This window comes from Pavona decussata, unplaced genomic scaffold (genome assembly GCF_977016875.1).
Source record: "Pavona decussata unplaced genomic scaffold, jaPavDecu1.1 SCAFFOLD_72, whole genome shotgun sequence".
Classification (NCBI taxonomy): domain Eukaryota; kingdom Metazoa; phylum Cnidaria; class Anthozoa; order Scleractinia; family Agariciidae; genus Pavona; species Pavona decussata.
The window spans coordinates 5172501-5191012 of NW_028145491.1; the positions used below are offsets into that span (position 1 = coordinate 5172501).

The window sequence follows — 18512 nt, forward strand, 5'->3', positions numbered from 1 at the left end:
TTGTTATTCTTGTGATATTTGCGATATTTGTAATGAACGGTTTTAGCTAGCAAGGAAAATCCTCGTTACTTTTGCGAAAATAGTTTGCTAGCAAATTCTTGCTAACAAGGTCGATCCTGGACATATCTCAACTCTTCCTCACAAACTTTTCTTCGTCCCTCTCTTCGCTCACTCCTTCCATGTTGCAGCTATTTTGTCGACTGGTCAAAAGTGAAAACTCTTTGTTTTGTATAGAAAACTCAAGTTACCAAAACACAATAGGTGCCCTGTTATATTACAGTTTAATTAAAATAGCCGATTGATCAAAAGAAAAGACTCTTTGTTTTGTATGGAAAACTCAAGTTACCAAAACACAATGGGTGCTCTTTTTCCACTTCCGATTAGCATTACACACGAACTCGAGGGACGCAATCGCTTCCAGGTTGGAAATGGCTTCACGTTTTACTTACGCCCAGGAGTGTTGTTTCTGTTTTAAACGTTTTAAGACGCTACGCGCACTTGAAAAACATAAGGAGACAAAGCACCCAGAGGAAGGCGGCTCAGCTGACCGAATCAGATTTTTTGACAATGAAGAGAATGTTGTTCGTGCACCGGAAATAAAATTTATGGATAGACGATCGCAAGACTACAAGGAGGGATACTTACCGTGGCTAGCAGGATTAACCGAGCAGATAAATGGTTCTTTACATCCTAGTCTACGAGGTCAGTACCGCGTTTACAAGTATATTTCACAAACGTAATGACAAATAACAGAAACGTGTTTAGTTATCGGAGGGAATGCGTAATTCTAAATCCCCACTTTAGCGGTGAATAATGTGTCGCTGATAGCTATTGAGACGTTGACATAGTTATGTTCTACATTTAGCTCGCTGGTTCACAATTGTATTGCCACAAGTACCAGAAAGATTCTTCGGGCATTTTGCATCGCAAATGCAATGCAACGTTCACAGTATGAGACAACTTCCCCATAAGAAGCCGCCATTCTATTCAACGTCAACAAGGCGCATTTCCTACCGAGTTTTCAGCCTCGCCCCCTTTGCTGACGCACTGCATGAGCAAAATGTCATCGAGCTCAAAGAGTCAGTGTTGTTCAGTGGCCAAAACGAAGTTGTTGGAATGGAATTCAAAAATCCAATGGACGAACTTCAAGCCGCCAAGAACCGTACCTACTGGAGCAATAGCAGCAAACCTCAACCTGACAAGAGGGCGAGTTACTAGGCAAGTTTGGAAGTCAGTGAGGGCGAAGGGCGTAAAACGCGAGAAATCGAGTTAATTTGGTGGCCGAACCTTTTCAAGGCTACAAAGCAAGGGAAATTGGCTATAAGGTTCTTTATCAAGAAAGTGTCCGTATGAACTGACCATTGCTTTTTATGATTTTTATGATTTTTATAAAATAGATCTGAGTTTTTTTGTTTTTTTTTTGCTCTTCCATGTAAAAATGTTAAATGACCCTTTTGAGTTGCAACTTACTCGATAAAGTAAGTCTTTAAACGTGTTTGTTTTCAAGGCTCGTTCGTTTCAAAGTCGTCCGATTGTGTTGATCCCTTGTACGATTATAGAACGAATTGGACTCCACTCAGTCCTATTACTAATTGATCATAACCACCACAATTTGCGAAAAACAAAAGGCCAGTTTGAAAAATAGCTTAACAGCAATTTTTAAAGTTACAAATTCCTCCATTTTGGAAAAGGCCGTAATTTTACAGGGTTAGTGGTTGTTGCCACAGTAATCGAAATCAATATTATCATTCAGCTGAGAGGAAAATGAAAATGAAAAAAGAAAAAAAAATTGAATAACACTAAAAGTCAACTGAAAAAAATACTAATTTGGATAGTGACCAACAACAAAAAGACTCTCGTCACCTCGGGGTTTGGGCGCGCCGCCTGTAAACCCTGAAGGAGACGATAGCCTGACAAATTGGCCTAGGTTTATGCTACATTTTATAAAAACAAAAGTCAGCTGAAAAATACTAATTTTGGATAGTGACTAAACAACAAAAAACAAAAAGACTCTCGTCACCTCAGGGTATGGGCGCGCCGCCTGTAAACCCTGAAGGAGACGATAGCCTGACAAATTGGCCTAGGTTTATGCTACATTTTATAAAAACAAAAGTGAACTGAAAAATACTAATTTTGGATAATGACTAAACAAAAAACAAAAAGACTCTCGTCACCTCAGGGTATGGGCGTGCCGCCTGTAAACCCTGAAGGAGAGGATAGCCTGACAAATTGGCCTAGGTTTGTGCTACATTTTATAAAAACAAAAGTCAACTGAAAAATACTAATTTTGGATAATGACTAAACAACAAAAAGCAAAAAGGCTCTCGTCACCTCAGGGTATGGGCGCGCCGCCTGTAAACCCTGAAGGAGAGGATAGCCTGACAAATTGGCCTAGGTTTATGCTACATGTTATAAAAACAAAAGTCAACTGAAAAATACTAATTTTGGACAGTGACTAAACAACAAAAAACAAAAAGACTCTCGTCACCTCAGGGTATGGGCGCGCCGCCTGTAAACCCTGAAGGAGAGGATAGCCTGACAAATTGGCCTAGGTTTATGCTACATTTTATAAAAACAAAAGTGAACTGAAAAATACTAATTTTGGATAGTGACTAAACAACAAAAAACAAAAAGACTCTCGTCACATCAGGGTATGGGCGCGCCGCCTGTAAACCCTGAAGGAGAGGATAGCCTGACAAATTGGCCTAGGTTTATGCTACATTTTATAAAAACAAAAGTCAACTGAAAAATACTAATTTTGGATAGTGACTAAACAACAAAAAACAAAAAGACTCTCGTCACCTCAGGGTATGGGCGCGCCGCCTGTAAACCCTGAAGGAGACGATAGCCTGACAAATTGGCCTAGGTTTATGCTACATTTTATAAAAACAAAAGTCAACTGAAAAATACTAATTTTGGATAGTGACTAAACAACAAAAAACAAAAAGGCTCTCGTCACCTCAGGGTATGGGCGCGCCGCCTGTAAACCCTGAAGGAGAGGATAGCCTGACAAATTGGCCTAGGTTTATGCTACACTTTATAAAAACAAAACTCAACTGAAAAATACTAATTTTGGATAATGACTAAACAAAAAACAAAAAGACTCTCGTCACCTCAGGGTATGGGCGCGCCGCCTGTAAACCCTGAAGGAGAGGATAGCCTGACAAATTGGCCTAGGTTTGTGCTACATTTTATAAAAACAAAAGTCAACTGAAAAATACTAATTTTGGATAATGACTAAACAACAAAAAACAAAAAGACTCTCGTCACCTCAGGGTATGGGCGCGCCGCCTGTAAACCCTGAAGGAGACGATAGCCTGACAAATTGGCCTAGGTTTGTTATCTTGACAATAACGATAGCTATACGTTTTTAGCCTCACAGTCGACCTCTTGTTATTTAAAAAATTCCACCAACAATTAATTGCTGTCTTTTAAACAGCAGTGATCCATAAGTATTTTTAGCATTTGCATAAGCGTGTAGTCTGTAATTTTGTTGTCACCAAAAAACCCCACCAATGGAGTGAAAATAAAGTTTTTGTATTGTATTCTTTTTTGAAAAAGTCTGGCTTTTTTTCATGTACTTTGCTTACCCTAAATAAAATGCCTAAATAAAAGGTGCATTAGGTAAACCTGGAGCAAGAAATCAGAATAATTGTACATGTTTGTAAGGTTGGATCACACAGAACCCCCTGTTAGATTAAAGGCTGTACTTAGTCTGGTCTCTCCCCCTTGAACAATCCGAAGGAAATACCTTCACTAGGGACCAAAGCCCCAGGGAGCATGGTTCTTGGGGCAGTTGAGACACTCAAGCTTCACCACCACATCAAGGTGACAGCCCTAGGTGAAGAAAAAAAAAAACAAAAAAAAACAAAAAGGCTCTCATCACCTCAGGGTTTGGGCGCGCCACCTGTAAACCCGGAAGGAGAGGATAGCCTGACAAATTGACCTAGGTTTATGATACACTATTTTTATTAAAACAAAAGTCAACTGAAAAATACTAATTTTGGATAATGATTTAACAACAAAAAACAAAAAGACTCTCGTCTCCTCAGGGTTCGGGCGCGCCGCCTGTAAACCCTGAAGGAGACGATAGCCTGACAAATTGGCCTAGGTTTATGCCACATTTTATAAAAACAAAAGTCAACTGAAAAATACTAATTTTGGATAGTGACTAAACAAAAAACAAAAAGGCTCTCGTCACCTCAGGGTTTGGGCGCGCCGCCTGTAAACCCTAAAGGAGACGATAGCCTGACAAATTGGCCTAGGTTTATGCTACACTTTATAAAAACAAAAGTCAACTGAAAAATACTAATTTTGGATAATGACTAAACAACAAAAAACAAAAAGACTCTCGTCACCTCAGGGTTCGGGCGCGCCGCCTGTAAACCCTGAAGGAGACGATAGCCTGACAAATTGGCCTAGATTTATGATACGTTTTATGAAAACAATAGTCAACTGAAAAATACTAATTTGGATAATGAGATTGATATAGGGATCACTATTTCTGCAGTGAGAGTTACTTCCATTGAACAAATTGATATAATAGCCTTTGACGGTGGTCTGTCATGTCCTTGAAAAGCCAGTTAAAATGTGGAATTGTGGCCTGACCAACATCCAGAAAATCCTTGGCTGCAAGAATGACACCCATGCCACAGCTTCCACAACCTTCTCCATGCAAAGGTTGGACAGGCATACCAAACCGTTGAATGGGAAGGGAAATGTTCCATGATGGTGGCAGAGGTGGTGAGGATTGTTTGGACATTGTCAAATTAATGACCTCCACCAAATTCTGAATAATATCACAGATATTCAAAGGTGGATTGACTTTGAGCCCATCATCAAAAAAGGCTTCACATGACAACATGTTAAGGCAAAGAAGACCCCAGTGGTTATTATTGATGTGTATTGGAGTCATTAGCCACTGGAGCTGGTTCAGTTCTCTGCCAGAAATGTAGGGCACCACTTTAGAATGAAGTTTGCTTCCACTGACAGCCCACGTCTGAGTAAAAGAGGGCAGATAGATACATTGTGCACCATTAGCCTGTGCCTCTTGACAGTACTTTAAACAAGCACCATCAATAATGAAGCCTGTTAGGTACCTCTCAGCAACAAGTGATGACAGATCATTGGCATCAACTATAATGTTTCCAAAGCGGAGAATTTCTTGTTGTGGTTTGGAATCAGAAAGCAAGCTTGCAACCTCTTGAATTTGACCGTCTGTTAAGACACGGGTGTTCAAAAGCCATTGTTTTTCTTGAATCACTTTACGTTTGACATCTGCACCTATGACAGCCTTTCTCCAAATTTCTAGTGAGTGCTGGTCAAACACACCCAGATTGCCAAGTTGTACTGCAACATCTGAATCTTGATCATCCTCTAAATTATTTGCTTGAGACAGAAGTTCCTGGCACTTTCTGACTGTAGCTTCACAAGGTCTAACCCCAACCACCAAGGGATTGGTTAGACGTGTGCCACCAACAATAAGCTTAATGTCGTCATCTTTAATCTGGACAACTGGTGGAAAATTTAGCATTGCAAGCTGACCTCTGGTTGTATTTCCATTGACACATACTCTTAAATCTGTGCAGTGAGAGGGGATCACTGCAGTAGATGAAGATGGTGTTTTGGTGGAGGTGGTAAGAGGCATTCAGGGGATATTAAGATCACCTTTAAGAGTACTTGCTGACTTGGGAGAGAGGGAAGGTGTGAGGATAGGTGTCTCTGAGAATCTGGACTGGGTAGAGGGACACAGTGATTTTAAGGCACTCTCCCACAAAGCATGATCACAGTTATAAGATGGGATGCTTTCTGGTGAGATAACAACTGACTGCTTTCCCTTATCCCACTCATATGCAAGGTAATCTTCACCAAAGGTCATTTAGAACAAGTTGTTCACTGCAACAATCCATTTCTTATCGTCCAGTGACCACACCAATTCCTTATTCTGAGGCCAACCACATCCCCTGAAGTGGAATGGCTTTCCTATAGTGGAAAAGAGAAACAAACAATTGCTATGGCTGATTTTGTTAAATTTAGTCAACTTACGAATTCTCCTGTTAAACCTACCCCACCTGTCAAAATTACATATGCAACAAGATCCCCCTCCCTAATAAGTTCTCTCTATTTCAGAAAGCTCTGCTTTCCTGCAATTTTACCTTCCAAAAAGAAAAAAACGGAAAGGACATACTGTATAACATCTGCTGTTTTACAATGTGTCAAAGTTTGTCCATGAGTAAGCTCTCAAATCAGGGCCTCAGAGGTTTAGCTTAGCTTAGTAAGCAGTTAGCAACCTTAATTAATGTGATCGAATAAATATTGTGTTCGTTAAAAATCATACATACCATTTTCAATACTGTCCGCCGCCATTAGGAAGGACAACCTCATGAAAAGCAGTTTTTCCGCAAAAAAATGCCGCAGCATCTGACCAACTAAAAAATATTACATAAGAACATAAGAATGTGAGTTCTGGTACAATGAAAAATTAACATCTCCAGGACTATGCAAGAATGTGAAAGACAGTGTTTTAAATGTGGATCATCTTCATACAGTAATTACACCAAACTCTTTTTATCGTGGACACCCTTGGGACCACGAGTGCCCTTAAAAGAAAGAGCCGTTATAGTGGGAATTTATTTCAGTCAAACGTCTTCAATTAATTATTGCTGGGGATTTAGCTGATGTCCGGGGTGTCCGTAATTGCGAGGTGTCAGGAAGGTAAGAGTTGAATGTATCTGTATCTATTCATGTTCCAGTGGAATGAACACTTACTTGAAGATCCACTTCTGTGCCTATCATGAGAGGTAGACCTGGAGTACAGCAGTCTTTGAAGACTGTGTGTAGCCTCAAAACCTTGATTAGAATACTCCTTCAGACTGAGAAAATTCCTCATCAGCATGGGCACATGTTCAATGGTCAGGTGTCCATAATCTCCAGTTCCCAGTTTACTTCCAAACATTTCTCTGAGAAGGAATCCCCACTCTTTGCACTGAAAGTAAAGACAAGCTAACATATTAGCACTGATATTTAATTTAGAGCTTATTTTGCAATAAATAATAATTTATGAAGTAATGACCCAATTAAATATAAGTACAGTAAATGATGTAACTGACATTTTTTAACTTGGAAAAATTTGGCTATGTTCATTGCACATTTCCAACATGTAAAACACAAGTCTTTAATTGAAAATCTCTTGTATTAGATACAGCTATATGATCAAGTGACTACTAGGCTATATAATAACTCACATCATGAACAAATGCTTTTCATTTGTAGACATCAAGCTCGGAAAGTCGTAAGGTCTAGTTTACTATTGAGCATGTTTCATTACTGTCGTAGCCTGAATATTCCTCGGTTTAAAACTGTTTAACCAAGCTTGATTTTTAATTTTTCTTTGTCTTAAATTCATTATCCTAAGTTGGATCCTATCCTAGAGCTTTAAAACCTCCTCCGCTAATTTCCACAGTTTTCACTAAACTAAAATAATATTGCAAGTATGGTCACTAATTACCTGTATGTCAAAAATATCAATTAAGTGCTGCTGATCTTCCTTATAGACACCGTTCCTCATAATTTCTGCAATGTCTTTCCAGGCAGTGAACACCTAAGAGGGAAGTTAACGCCATAAGGGATCAACTAAGGGGTGAATGATTATATGCTGACACTGCAAGTACTAGTAAAGTTCTGCATTGAGTGTTCAAACTAAAATTATTGATAAAAAATATTTTATCGAAAAGTTAAACGCTAAAAGATTCTTTAAAAACATTTTAAAAACTCTAAAAAGCAGACGTTTCGGCGTTACTCTTCGCCATTATCGAGTCAAAATCAAGTCATCTGTTTACATTAAATTACCTTTCAAAGATCAGCGATCAGCCGATCGCGGCGTCCGCAATGAAATCCATTATCTGGGATCTATGATTAATGTCAACATAAAACCCATCTTCACCAGCAAAAAATTATCGCAAACTTTGAGTGTAAAGGAAAACAAGCCTCCGATCGTCAACACGCAATGAGTTGAATATTCATTCCAATGTGATTTGTGTGATGCAAATTATGTCGGCTTGGCTGCCCGACACTTACACCAACGCATTAGTGAACACCGCTATTCTGCTATCGGGAAACACCTTGAAACACAACATGGCAACAAAAGAGCAAAGATTGATCACCTCTTTAAAGTCCTAAAGAAATGCAGAAGCAAGTTCGATTGCCTAATATACGAGATGCTGTTTATAAAGGACATCAAGCCTTCTCTCAACACCCAAAGTGACTCAATTCGGGCCAAACTTTTCACTTGACACTTTCGTTTCTTTTTCTATTGGTTCGTTTTGTTTTACTTTGGGTAATATACCCATAGGACACACAAATATTTTATTGGTTTACATCTTTATATATTCTTGTTTTAACTTTCGCCTTTTTGACTTGATAATGGCGTAGAGTAACACCGAAACGTCGTCCACTTTTTAGAGTTTTTAAAATGTTTTTAAAGAATCTTTTAGCGTTTAACTTTTCATGTTTAACTTTTAATGTTTTTCCAAATTGCTCCTGTTACATACGATAAAATAATAGTTATAATAATGAATTAAACCTTGTAACAGGAAAAGAGTAAATGTACTGCACATTTACTATGCGGCTAGTGGCTGTCCCAAACCACATACATGTATCAGAATTAACAGGCCTCAGGTACACCCATAAAGCCTTAAAATGGCATACAAACACTTAACTCTAATAGTATGGTGTCTACATTGTAGACAAGTTAGAAGAATGTTACACTGTATTACCTTCAAGAAAAAATCAAACACTACTTCTGCTGTATAGTCTGCTAACTGGTCATCCTTGACCATTCTGGCCTTTTTTACCCTTTTTGGGATACAGTTGGACGCTGAAAGCTCCATGAACTTTTTCTCAATTTCTTCTAGTTTGCGTTGCCAACCATCAAGCTTCCACTGAATTTCCTTTCCCACCTCTAGAATAAATACAAGCATTTTGGTCTTAATAAATTGAAGGAAAAATGACACCGCATTATTTTTTTTTATTAACACATCATGAGCAGCTTTGGGCAGGAAAAAAATTCCGCCCAGGGGTTCTCTTAATATTGTACGCGAGGTGTCATCGTATGCCTGGAAATGTAACATGAAACAGCCGCAGTGTATTATAGTCACGCAGTTTCATCTTGGAATTAGAACGATATTTTGGAAAGATGTACCTCTTCAGACCATTGCCGAGAGTCGAAGTCTTGTTGAATCTTTGTTATTATGGCGGGAAACTGATCGAGGTTGGGAAACTCGCGCGTATTCGACATGGATTCACGATCATATAAAAGCGCTAGCAAGGCAAGGCATTGGTGAGTAGTGAAGTTTGTAAATAGGCTATATCAATTTTAAGATTCGGTTTTTTGAACTTATTGTATTGCATAGCTTGGCTCATAGTCATTTATTTACTGCACTGTTTTTATCTACCGCGCGCCACATTAATTCAACCATCACCTCGCGATATTAATTAATCCTGTTCTGATTTACTTGGGTAGTCACTTTTTATTGAACTGTTGTTATCTGTCGAGCAGACTGCTTTACTTGGGTAGTCAGTTCTTACCAGAACTGTTGTTATCTGTCGAGCAAACTGCTTTACTTGGGTAGTCAGTTCTTTATTAAGCTGTTGATATCTGTCGAGCAGAACATTAACCGGCTAACCTTGCGCTATGAACACTAACTTAGGTTCTGCTTTAGCTTATCGAGCAGAATTCTCTGCTTCCACTAATTAATATCGCAATAACCAATTCTGCTCTACTTGGGTAGTCAGCTTTCTTTTCAGTGAGCTGTTGTTATCTGTCGGGCAGGATATTAATCAATCTAGCTTACTGTAATACTCTGCTTTGTAATATTTTGCTTCTGCGTCGCGCATAGCTGCTCTGTCGAGTACAGATGTAGTATACAGTAACACTGCTTTGTAGTCCCAATTCTTTATAACTCTAAATGAGAGGAATACCAACCTCGCACTCCAGTTTATAAACTATTCCTTTTTTCTTCCATTTTAGGGACGACCGAATGCAACGCGCGGAGACGATCACTTGCTTTGTATCATCAATGTACAATTGTATCACTTTTCTTTCTTTCTTTTTTTTTTTGGTGGAAAAAATACTCCGAATTCTGTTTAATGTGATTACAACGTTCACAAAAACACATTGTCTAGCGCGGCTTGTGCTACAATAAATATTGTTACATTTTGTACAGTAAATAAATGTCCCAAACTCTGTGCCGCGATTCTACTGCTTTTGGCAGGAATTTTTTGCGTTTAATCTTTGATTCGATGTTCTTTTAAAATGCTAAATCGCCCAGTTGCCTATTTTGAGTGGTTTATATTATATTAAGTCTGTTCCCTGGAGTTACTATTCGAGCAAAAGAACCATGTCTTACAAAAAGCGTAAGAACCTTCGTTACTGGTTACCGTTCGCGTGGATAAAACGAAAGCATTCCTCGGGCGTTTGATCTGCACAAACCACGATGTCTGGGATTCTGTTTCTCTCTGCGTGACTGCTGGGACTCCGCACGTGTGAAAAAAGACCATTCCGACCATGAATTATAACACGAAAAGGTGCAAAACGGTTTCTCTTGTTGCAGTTAATGATAAGCCATTGGTGATTTCAACTCACCGTAAGCTCATTAGCATACATTTTTTTCTTCACCTAAGCTCATCATGCTGAACCTAGAAGGCTAATTTCCACCTGTCTGGTACCAAAGTCTCTTGTAAACTTATTAGTTGAAATGATATCTTCAAAGTACTAAAAAAAAAAATCAAAGTAAAAATGAATTACTTAAATTTGCAAAAGTCATATTTATGAGTTGAGAATTGTTAAATTCAAGCTGTAAAATAATAGTATTATTAGCATTGCAGATACCTTAATTCGTTCACTGCAGAAGGTCACCTTGTTAAGCAATGCCAGCTTGGCAACTTCAGGATCGTGGTAAAACGCCTTAAGCTTTTCATGTGGCAAGGAGTTTCTGACAATTGACTCAATGTTTGCCAAGAATTCCCTTTCAGTGTTACCTTTCAAGAGTATAAAATTGACAGGGTTTAAAACATTAACATCCAATATTTTGGTTCAACTTAGAAACCAGTGATCATGGTGCCATGTTGGTACTGGTTAATTCCATTTATGGATACACGCAAATCATTTTTACTTTATGATGATGAACAAACATCACAGGAAATAATTATGAATCGGAGCAAGCCATCACTGCATGGTCGATTTTTAAATATCAAAATTATTTTTCACACTCAAGAAATGTGTATAACAGAATGTTTATTAAAAAATAGAAATTATATTATGTACATACACATAGAAGCAGATTTATCATTTTATCATCTGCACATAATTACAACTGAATTCTCTTGGCCCCAAAACTGTGTTTGTAGCCCTTTTTTCTCTAAATAACCTATTTATGACTGTTCAATGGCTGTGTTAACAGACTAGGTTTCCACTGTGTTAATGGTTGATATCATAAGCTAATAGTTAGGCAGCAGACATAACTGTTTATTTAATGCTGGGGTTAACCCTGCAATTGGGCTAGCATCCCATTCCAGGGGGAGGTTTGAATGCAGAATTTGCCTTTTTAACGTGTTTTGATGATAACATTTTTCAGGTTAGGGTGTACTTACCAGAAAATGAGGCAACCTTGATGTTGTGCTTTTCCACAGCAGTCTCCTGGCCTTCCTTTAACTTCACAGTTATCTGACTATTGAAGTTCTCAGGCCCATACTGTGACAACTCCTCATTACATTCTGGGAGAGAACCCACTTTATAAGCAAATAATCCTAATGACGAGAGAAGCTGCTCTGTGTTGCGAAGCTCACAGTGGAGAGCACACAGATTTACGGAGGACAAATCTTCCTCCAAAAGGAATGTAAGGTCATCCTGGATACCCCTGAAACTAAAGCAGACCATATAAAATTGTTTGTTACAGCAAATGAGCTGGTAAAAAGGGAAGGGTGTAACCTACAAATATACATGCACAGCTCATAGTTTTTAATTTTGTCAGCTTTGCCATATAATCAAATCACATGGAAGACCTTTTGATGTAAAAAAAAAACAAGAAAGAATAAATAGTGAAGTTGTATTTACCTTCCAATGTTGGCCTTAGACATACTAAAATGCTCCAGGCAAACAGAATGTGAACCAAGATCACATGAACAACCCTAAAGGGAAAATTGTCACAATATTTACCTATACTGTATTTTACAGTTGGATTTACTGGTAAATGTACAAGCAGTTGTTACACTTTACCATATGAGAAACTACAAAATAGTTTTCACTGGAACCCAACATGTTTCATGTGTGATACAATATTAGTTGACAAGCAGAGACAATGATGTCACTCTGAAGTCATCTATCAATTAACTATTTATAATAAAATAAATAAATAAATAAGTAAACATACATAGAAACAGTACCGCCTAAGTCCACATATACATCAGCTGTGCAGGTTTCCCAGGTGGATGCGAAGGCAGTGCATGCATTTTGCAATTGCGTCCACCTCAAGAGGAGCAAACAAGCAGGAGATGAAACTGAGATGAAACCAATGTCCATATGTTTTCAGGCGCCACTGAACAAACGTAAAGTTATCATTTTGATGTAACGCTCAGATGGGCTTATTGGAGAGAGCATAAATCAAAAAAAACAAATACTGCAAATTAATCATAAACTATTCAAAATTCCAAAAGGTAGAAAGCTGGCCAGTTGGTCATTTACATAACACAGTCAAGGAGTAGAACTTTAAACAAATCCAGCTGGTAGTTGGATGGAACATATGAAAATCCAGATTTCAAATCCAGCACTTTACAAGTACACGGCCTTCCTGACGCAACATTTTCATCACTTTGTGTATATCGTACAACTAACAACTACCATAATGCAAACAATGTTAAAACCCAAACCTTTTAAGTTAAATAATCTACTTACCCTTATGGCATTGCATATAAAGCAGAACTCAACATCAATGCCTTGCTTGCCAAGTTTAAACTTGTCATCATTGTCCTTGACAAGCAGCAGGTATAATGCCTTTAAGTCCAGTATAACTGCAAAAAACAATTATTAATATAACAATCTTACATGTAAGTAAATTGTTATTAATGAATTACTGCTGTTCTTTATTTAGTTTCACTCATCAAACATTGTAGACTGTTAATAATAATCAGCAGTAAAAAAGTTAAAGTCGTCTATCAGGCGAAGTGGTGAAATGGTAAACACCAAGATGATCTGGATTTCTGTACCATGAAACCTGAAGGGGTATTCAGCTACTATCCCCCCCCCTCCTCTATGAGGTGCTATTCCTTTGCAGGGTTTCCCCAGATTAAAATTGCCAATACCAGAGCTAGAGCTCAAACTAATAAAGTTTGATATAGCAGTCCAGCTAAGTATCCAACCACAGCGACTCCCAATATAAATTATAACCAGACACATAAGCATGCAGATACAGTTAAGAAAAAAATAACAACAACACTTTTTGACTAATTTCAATCTCCTACCTTTAAACGTCACAGTGTAGGTCTGTCCATCCACAGTAATTCCATTTTTTTTCAGTTTGTCCTTTTGCTTGTTCACATTGGCAATTAGCTTTTTCAAGCTTTCCCTTGAGACAGAAACACATTTTGTTCATATTAGGAAAGCTTGCCCACAGACCTACATTATATTATAAATATTTAAGTCCTAAGTGTCCTTAGGAGAACATCTAAGGACAGTGGCTACAGTGTATATTTATCCATAACTGACAGTAATGTCAGCTACAATCATGGATTTTGTGAGTTTCTTAGTAATGTTTAGCATTTAATTGGGATAACAAGATATTACAGTGTAACTTAACACTTTGATTTATTATACTACCCTGAGTCTTCTACAAGGAAATGGTCAACAAGGTGCTGCAAACCGGTGACTACAAGGAGACTACATTGTATAATAGTGCATGGTATTCTCTAAGAGACTGTACTAGTCAAGAGCGGTTATAAGGAGAGCTTTGACTGTAGCACCCTTTGGTCACCTTTGGACGCAGTCAAGTTGACAGCTACACATAGAAAATGGTGGTGAATTAGTTTCAGCTTATAGAGACTTTTTTCCTGTTGACAACAATGCTTATAATCATGGTCTATTAGTGATTAGTATAAAATAACTACTAGTGTTCTATCACGAATGCCATTTTCTAATTGGCTACGCTACTCGCTATCTATTCTGTGATAGATAGCGAGTAGTGGTTTTCAACAAAATGGCGGCCTCTTCGTCGCGTTTTCGAAGTGTCTGCGTAAAAGGATATAATAAATTTACTTGTTTAGTTTTGAACGACTAGTAGATTTATACTAAAACAATAATTATTAGATTATTTGTTCTAATTTCTATGCATGATAGCTGATTGGGGCTGCTCCCTCATCAGCTATCACACAATAGAAAACTCAAGCTCATAATCTACAGTGTAATTGTTAATAGAGAACAATAGAAGAACACATCAGAATTTGCAGGTTTCAAATAGAACTAGTTGAGTGTCTAATAACTGTAAGAGTAAGAATATATTGTAAATAAGAGAAAAATACTGACCTGTCTTCTTTACAATTAGCAATCGCTAATGGGCACACTGATTTGGAACTTTGATTTGAAAGAAATGGTGTTTCCTTCGGAACTACACCAACTAAAACCTGATTTCGACCTGAAAATTTAAGCAAAATGAGATTTTATTCAAGTGAGTATGCAAGCTACCTCAAAGGCTATGTGCATTTTAAAATATCATCCACTCGTTTTCTTTTTTTTTAGCATTAGTTAGAGGAACAATAAATCTACAACATCCGCTTAATCAAATCAACCATGAAACATACAAGCTCAAGAAAAAAATTTAGAAAATATTGTAAACCTTCAAAACAATATTTTCAAACTTAATGTTAGTTTCACATTGGGCATGCAAAATCCATGACTGAGTTCTTCCTAAAAAAAAGGTACACAAGAAAACAGGAATATTCTTACCAAAAAATGGTCTTCCATCTAGTTTTAAGCTCAACTGAATTTCATTATTCAGCTTGCCATGCAGCCTGAGTTCTCTGACCAGCCATTGAACAACAGGTTCAAGAGCAACTTGAAAGCCAGGAATATCTGGGTCTTGGATTGGTTTTATCTCCATCAGTTTCTGCACATTTTCAAACACCATGGCTCTAAGTGCCTTCATGCTATTTTTGGTAAGCAGGATGGGCGTGTCACATGATTTCTATATGTAAAAGCAAAAAACAAACTTAACATAGTGATTAAAGGGATACTCTAGACCCCAAAACAACTTTCGTTTAAAAGGTAGCATTTGGACAATAATAAAGGGCAAACAGCACAAAAAGTGTAAAAGAAGAAAGTAAAAGGCCGAAAATTGCCCAAGAAAAGCAACATTTTCCCCCTTTTAAAGACTGGAAGTAAAAATTGTCTTCAGCATAGCATGTAATCGATGACGTAGAATAAAAAACCTCTTTTGTTTTCAACACTAAACACGACATGGATTATGGGGATTAACGCCGTTCTTTTCCTCGTTTTTCTTTTGAACAAAATAGTATAATCAAAATTGCCAACAGAGCTACGTTAGCAGAGCTATGAGGGTGCTCTGTCGTATGTGTTTAGCCGTGCAACAGTGAAGTAGAAAAAAATAAAAATTAATAATTGTACTGCAGATTATTTCCTCCACTCAAGCAAAATCCAAATAAGTTACAAACTTTTGTTGTTGTTGTTGTTTACAATGACTGATAAATTAATTAACATGATAAACTAAAACAAATTAAATTAAATAAAATAAAAAACAAATTAAAGTTTTAAAAATTAAAGGATAAGCGACTTACCCCACTTTTTCCAAGTTTGGTTCTATTCGTAAAAGTCTGCCAACCTTCATTAGAAATGCGAGACTCCAGCTTACTTAGGAGGAGAATCCAATCTGGAGGACACATTTCATCCACCCTTTTCCGCCATAGCTCCTCAGGTACTAGCTCCTCAAAGGTTTTTCGTACACCATGCTCCTTTTCCACTCGTTCAAAAATGCTGCGTACAATCTTTTTCCCATCGAAATTGTCTTTTCTCTGAAACAAGCAGCACTGTGCTATCATCTCGCTTAATGTCTCATCATAACCTGAACACACCGTATTGACGCTTTCCATCACAGTTTCCACTTTTTTCCGGATCTTCCTTTTCTTGGTTAGTGGGGCAAGGCAAGAGCATTCTATATCTGACACTGATGATATAGAACCATCTGGAGACGATGAAGATGACGCAGGTGAACTCAAAGTTGACGAATTACTCGAGATGCAAGGAGTAGAGCATTTTGGCGGGCTTTCATCGGCTTTCGGCGGGCTTTTCAGAGAGCGATTCGAGAGATCTACAGAGGAAGGTTCAGGCTTGAAATCAACTGCGGCCAGATCATCCATAGCATTGATGCATCTTTCGTTACTTCTCAGAGTAGAGTCAAGAATAGAACTCTGAAAATCGCTATCGTAGGCTCGAGACAACAAGTCTGCTCTGTTTAGTCCCCTTCTCAAATGTTGGAAGAACTCAGATTTAAAAAATTCACCTTCGGCAGGGTTTTTTCGGCGTAGATTTCCAGCGAGTACGGCGAAAGTAGTACCAGCATACAGGGTTTCAGCAGCTTTGGCTCCCTTGTTAAACCACGACAAAGGTACCGGCCCGCCATTTTCGTCTTGAAGGTCAACAATGTTTACGCGGCAAACTTCCTCGGGAAACATGTCAAATATACCATTACTGCAAAATTTTCTCGGAGGAACCACGCAAAACTCATCGTTTAAGGCGAACCATGTCCTCTGCGGATCCAAGGATGGCGAGAAAATTCGATGAATCATCCTTCGAACAGAGGATGAGATCGACGGTGCGATCCGCGAGAGCCACGAAGAATGAATCACTTTTAGCGCGCTTCCCGAATTCATATTTACCGCGAGGAAAGATTAACCAAATATAGTCTGACCCCATGAAGTGTTTTGCTATAAATTAACTCGAGATATCTGCTAAGATTCACCAGTTGTACATTTCTACATTGACAGAAGCGGTTTTCCCCTGTCCAAAAGGCGTCCGAAAGAATGTGTGAAACTAATTATGCAAATCACGCTTGCCCGTAACTGGAGACAAACCTGCGGTCGTTTCCGTGGTAACAAAAGCCCCTGGCGCGTGCAATAAAAATAAGCCTCTGGCTTAACATGTTCATATTATTTTAATGCTAGTGATTGAAAACTATTACCAGTATTGCACACATCGAGCATGAATTATTGAGCATGCATTGCCATGAAATGATTATTTCTTTTCAGTAGTGCAAATGATGAATTACACTGTATTGAAACAGATGTATTGAAACAGATATAATCGTGGTTTATTTCAACAAGGTTCTTAATGTAATACCGTACTGTTAATAAAAGCTTCCATTTCAAATTACCACTCAGTTTACTTATTAATTATTCATGCATGCTTCCACGGCACAATGGTGAAGTGAATTCCATAACATCATAACCTGTTTTTGCGTGTAAAAGTAACTTGTGTGAAAGTAACTGTGTACCATTTGCTGTGCACTAACAAGAAAAGGAAAACACAACTTTTGCTAGTATTTAGTTTCCTGCAATGTTTCCTTGGGCAAATATAAACGGTTCACCATGGTGAACCATTGCTGATCCGCACAAATAATACATTATTTCTATAAAGTTTTGTCTGAAACTCAGACAGTAAACTGTGCAATTCACGCATGCATTAACAGCTCATGAGCTCTTTTTTAAAAGTTTAAAAAGGCGTAGATCCTAAAAGAGACATGGTGAACTGTCACATGTGGGGCACTCGCGCATCACCGCATCAATTATTTGTTTTTAGCTCTGTGGAAAAATCAGCTCCGCAAAACATCGTGGACAAGGCGATACTTCCACCTGCTTTCTCTCGGGTATTTGGCATGATAGTGCAAAAACACGCCAACGGACACGCATCATCTCCATTTCCCTTTCATCCAACAGTCCTGCTCGTACGAATGACAGCTCCTCTTTTGCAGTGTAAAATATGGGAGTATCGCCTTTAAATGAAATATCTTGCTTGTAATGGGTCTTTGTGCAGGAAGGTGTACCTCCTGACCCTCTAACAGTAGTAGGAAATCATGGTATGGGATAATATGTAGGGACCATCTGAAGTCGTTAAGAAACAGGACCTCTGCCTCCTCAGCACCCACCCATGCGAAGGTTGTACTGGCGGGGTTGCAAAATGTGTTGAAAACAGTGGTCAAGGGATTAAGCAGAAATGTTTTCGTGCAATTGGCAGGCACTTTTAAATATACATTCTGACATTTCCCTCTACCCTTTTCAATTACATTGCATACAGCCTCTCCAAAATCTTCTTGTTTTATATTGTTTCGTTCAAGAACAGCCACAGCCATTTCCAACCAACACCTATTGCAACCAGCAACGCATACTTCGCACAGTTGACTATATAAAATTTCAATTCGAGCCTTTTTACTGCGTTTGAGCCTTTTCTTCGGATT

At 38.3% G+C, this 18512-nt stretch overlaps 2 protein-coding genes across 2 annotated transcripts; both read right to left on the minus strand.

Annotated features, from left to right (window-relative positions):
- Positions 1 to 5843: 5843 nt before the first annotated feature.
- Positions 5844 to 8978, minus strand: LOC146477119 (uncharacterized). The gene is made up of 5 exons (XM_085113997.1): positions 8775 to 8978; positions 7508 to 7600; positions 6769 to 6985; positions 6342 to 6428; positions 5844 to 5982 (listed from the first exon to the last, which is right to left on the minus strand). Exons 1-5 carry the CDS (start codon positions 8976 to 8978, stop codon positions 5879 to 5881), a joined length of 705 nt encoding a protein of 234 aa, XP_084970123.1. The 3' UTR covers positions 5844 to 5878.
- A 1706-nt stretch (positions 8979 to 10684) lies between these two features.
- LOC146477120 (uncharacterized) lies at positions 10685 to 17196 on the minus strand. The gene is made up of 9 exons (XM_085113998.1): positions 15841 to 17196; positions 14993 to 15230; positions 14573 to 14681; positions 13516 to 13619; positions 12950 to 13065; positions 12113 to 12186; positions 11650 to 11921; positions 10889 to 11037; positions 10685 to 10771 (listed from the first exon to the last, which is right to left on the minus strand). Exons 1-9 carry the CDS (start codon positions 16930 to 16932, stop codon positions 10685 to 10687), a joined length of 2241 nt encoding a protein of 746 aa, XP_084970124.1. The 5' UTR covers positions 16933 to 17196.
- Positions 17197 to 18512: the final 1316 nt, after the last annotated feature.

What these genes read in the sequence shown, in the direction of transcription:
- LOC146477120 (XM_085113998.1), bottom strand. Translation starts at nt 16,932, where the DNA reads ATGAATTCGGGAAGCGCGCTAAAAGTGATTCATTCTTCGTGGCTCTCG. An exon ending in TTATATGCAATGCCATAAGG is followed by an intron (nt 12,187 to 12,949) that starts GTAAGTAGATTA and finishes TTTTCCCTTTAG; the next exon opens with GGTTGTTCATGTGATCTTGG. An exon ending in TCTAAGGCCAACATTGGAAG is followed by an intron (nt 11,922 to 12,112) that starts GTAAATACAACT and finishes GGTCTGCTTTAG; the next exon opens with TTTCAGGGGTATCCAGGATG.
- LOC146477119 (XM_085113997.1), bottom strand. Translation starts at nt 8,978, where the DNA reads ATGCTTGTATTTATTCTAGAGGTGGGAAAGGAAATTCAGTGGAAGCTT. An exon ending in TTGATATTTTTGACATACAG is followed by an intron (nt 6,986 to 7,507) that starts GTAATTAGTGAC and finishes CTTTACTTTCAG; the next exon opens with TGCAAAGAGTGGGGATTCCT. An exon ending in GCACAGAAGTGGATCTTCAA is followed by an intron (nt 6,429 to 6,768) that starts GTAAGTGTTCAT and finishes AATATTTTTTAG; the next exon opens with TTGGTCAGATGCTGCGGCAT.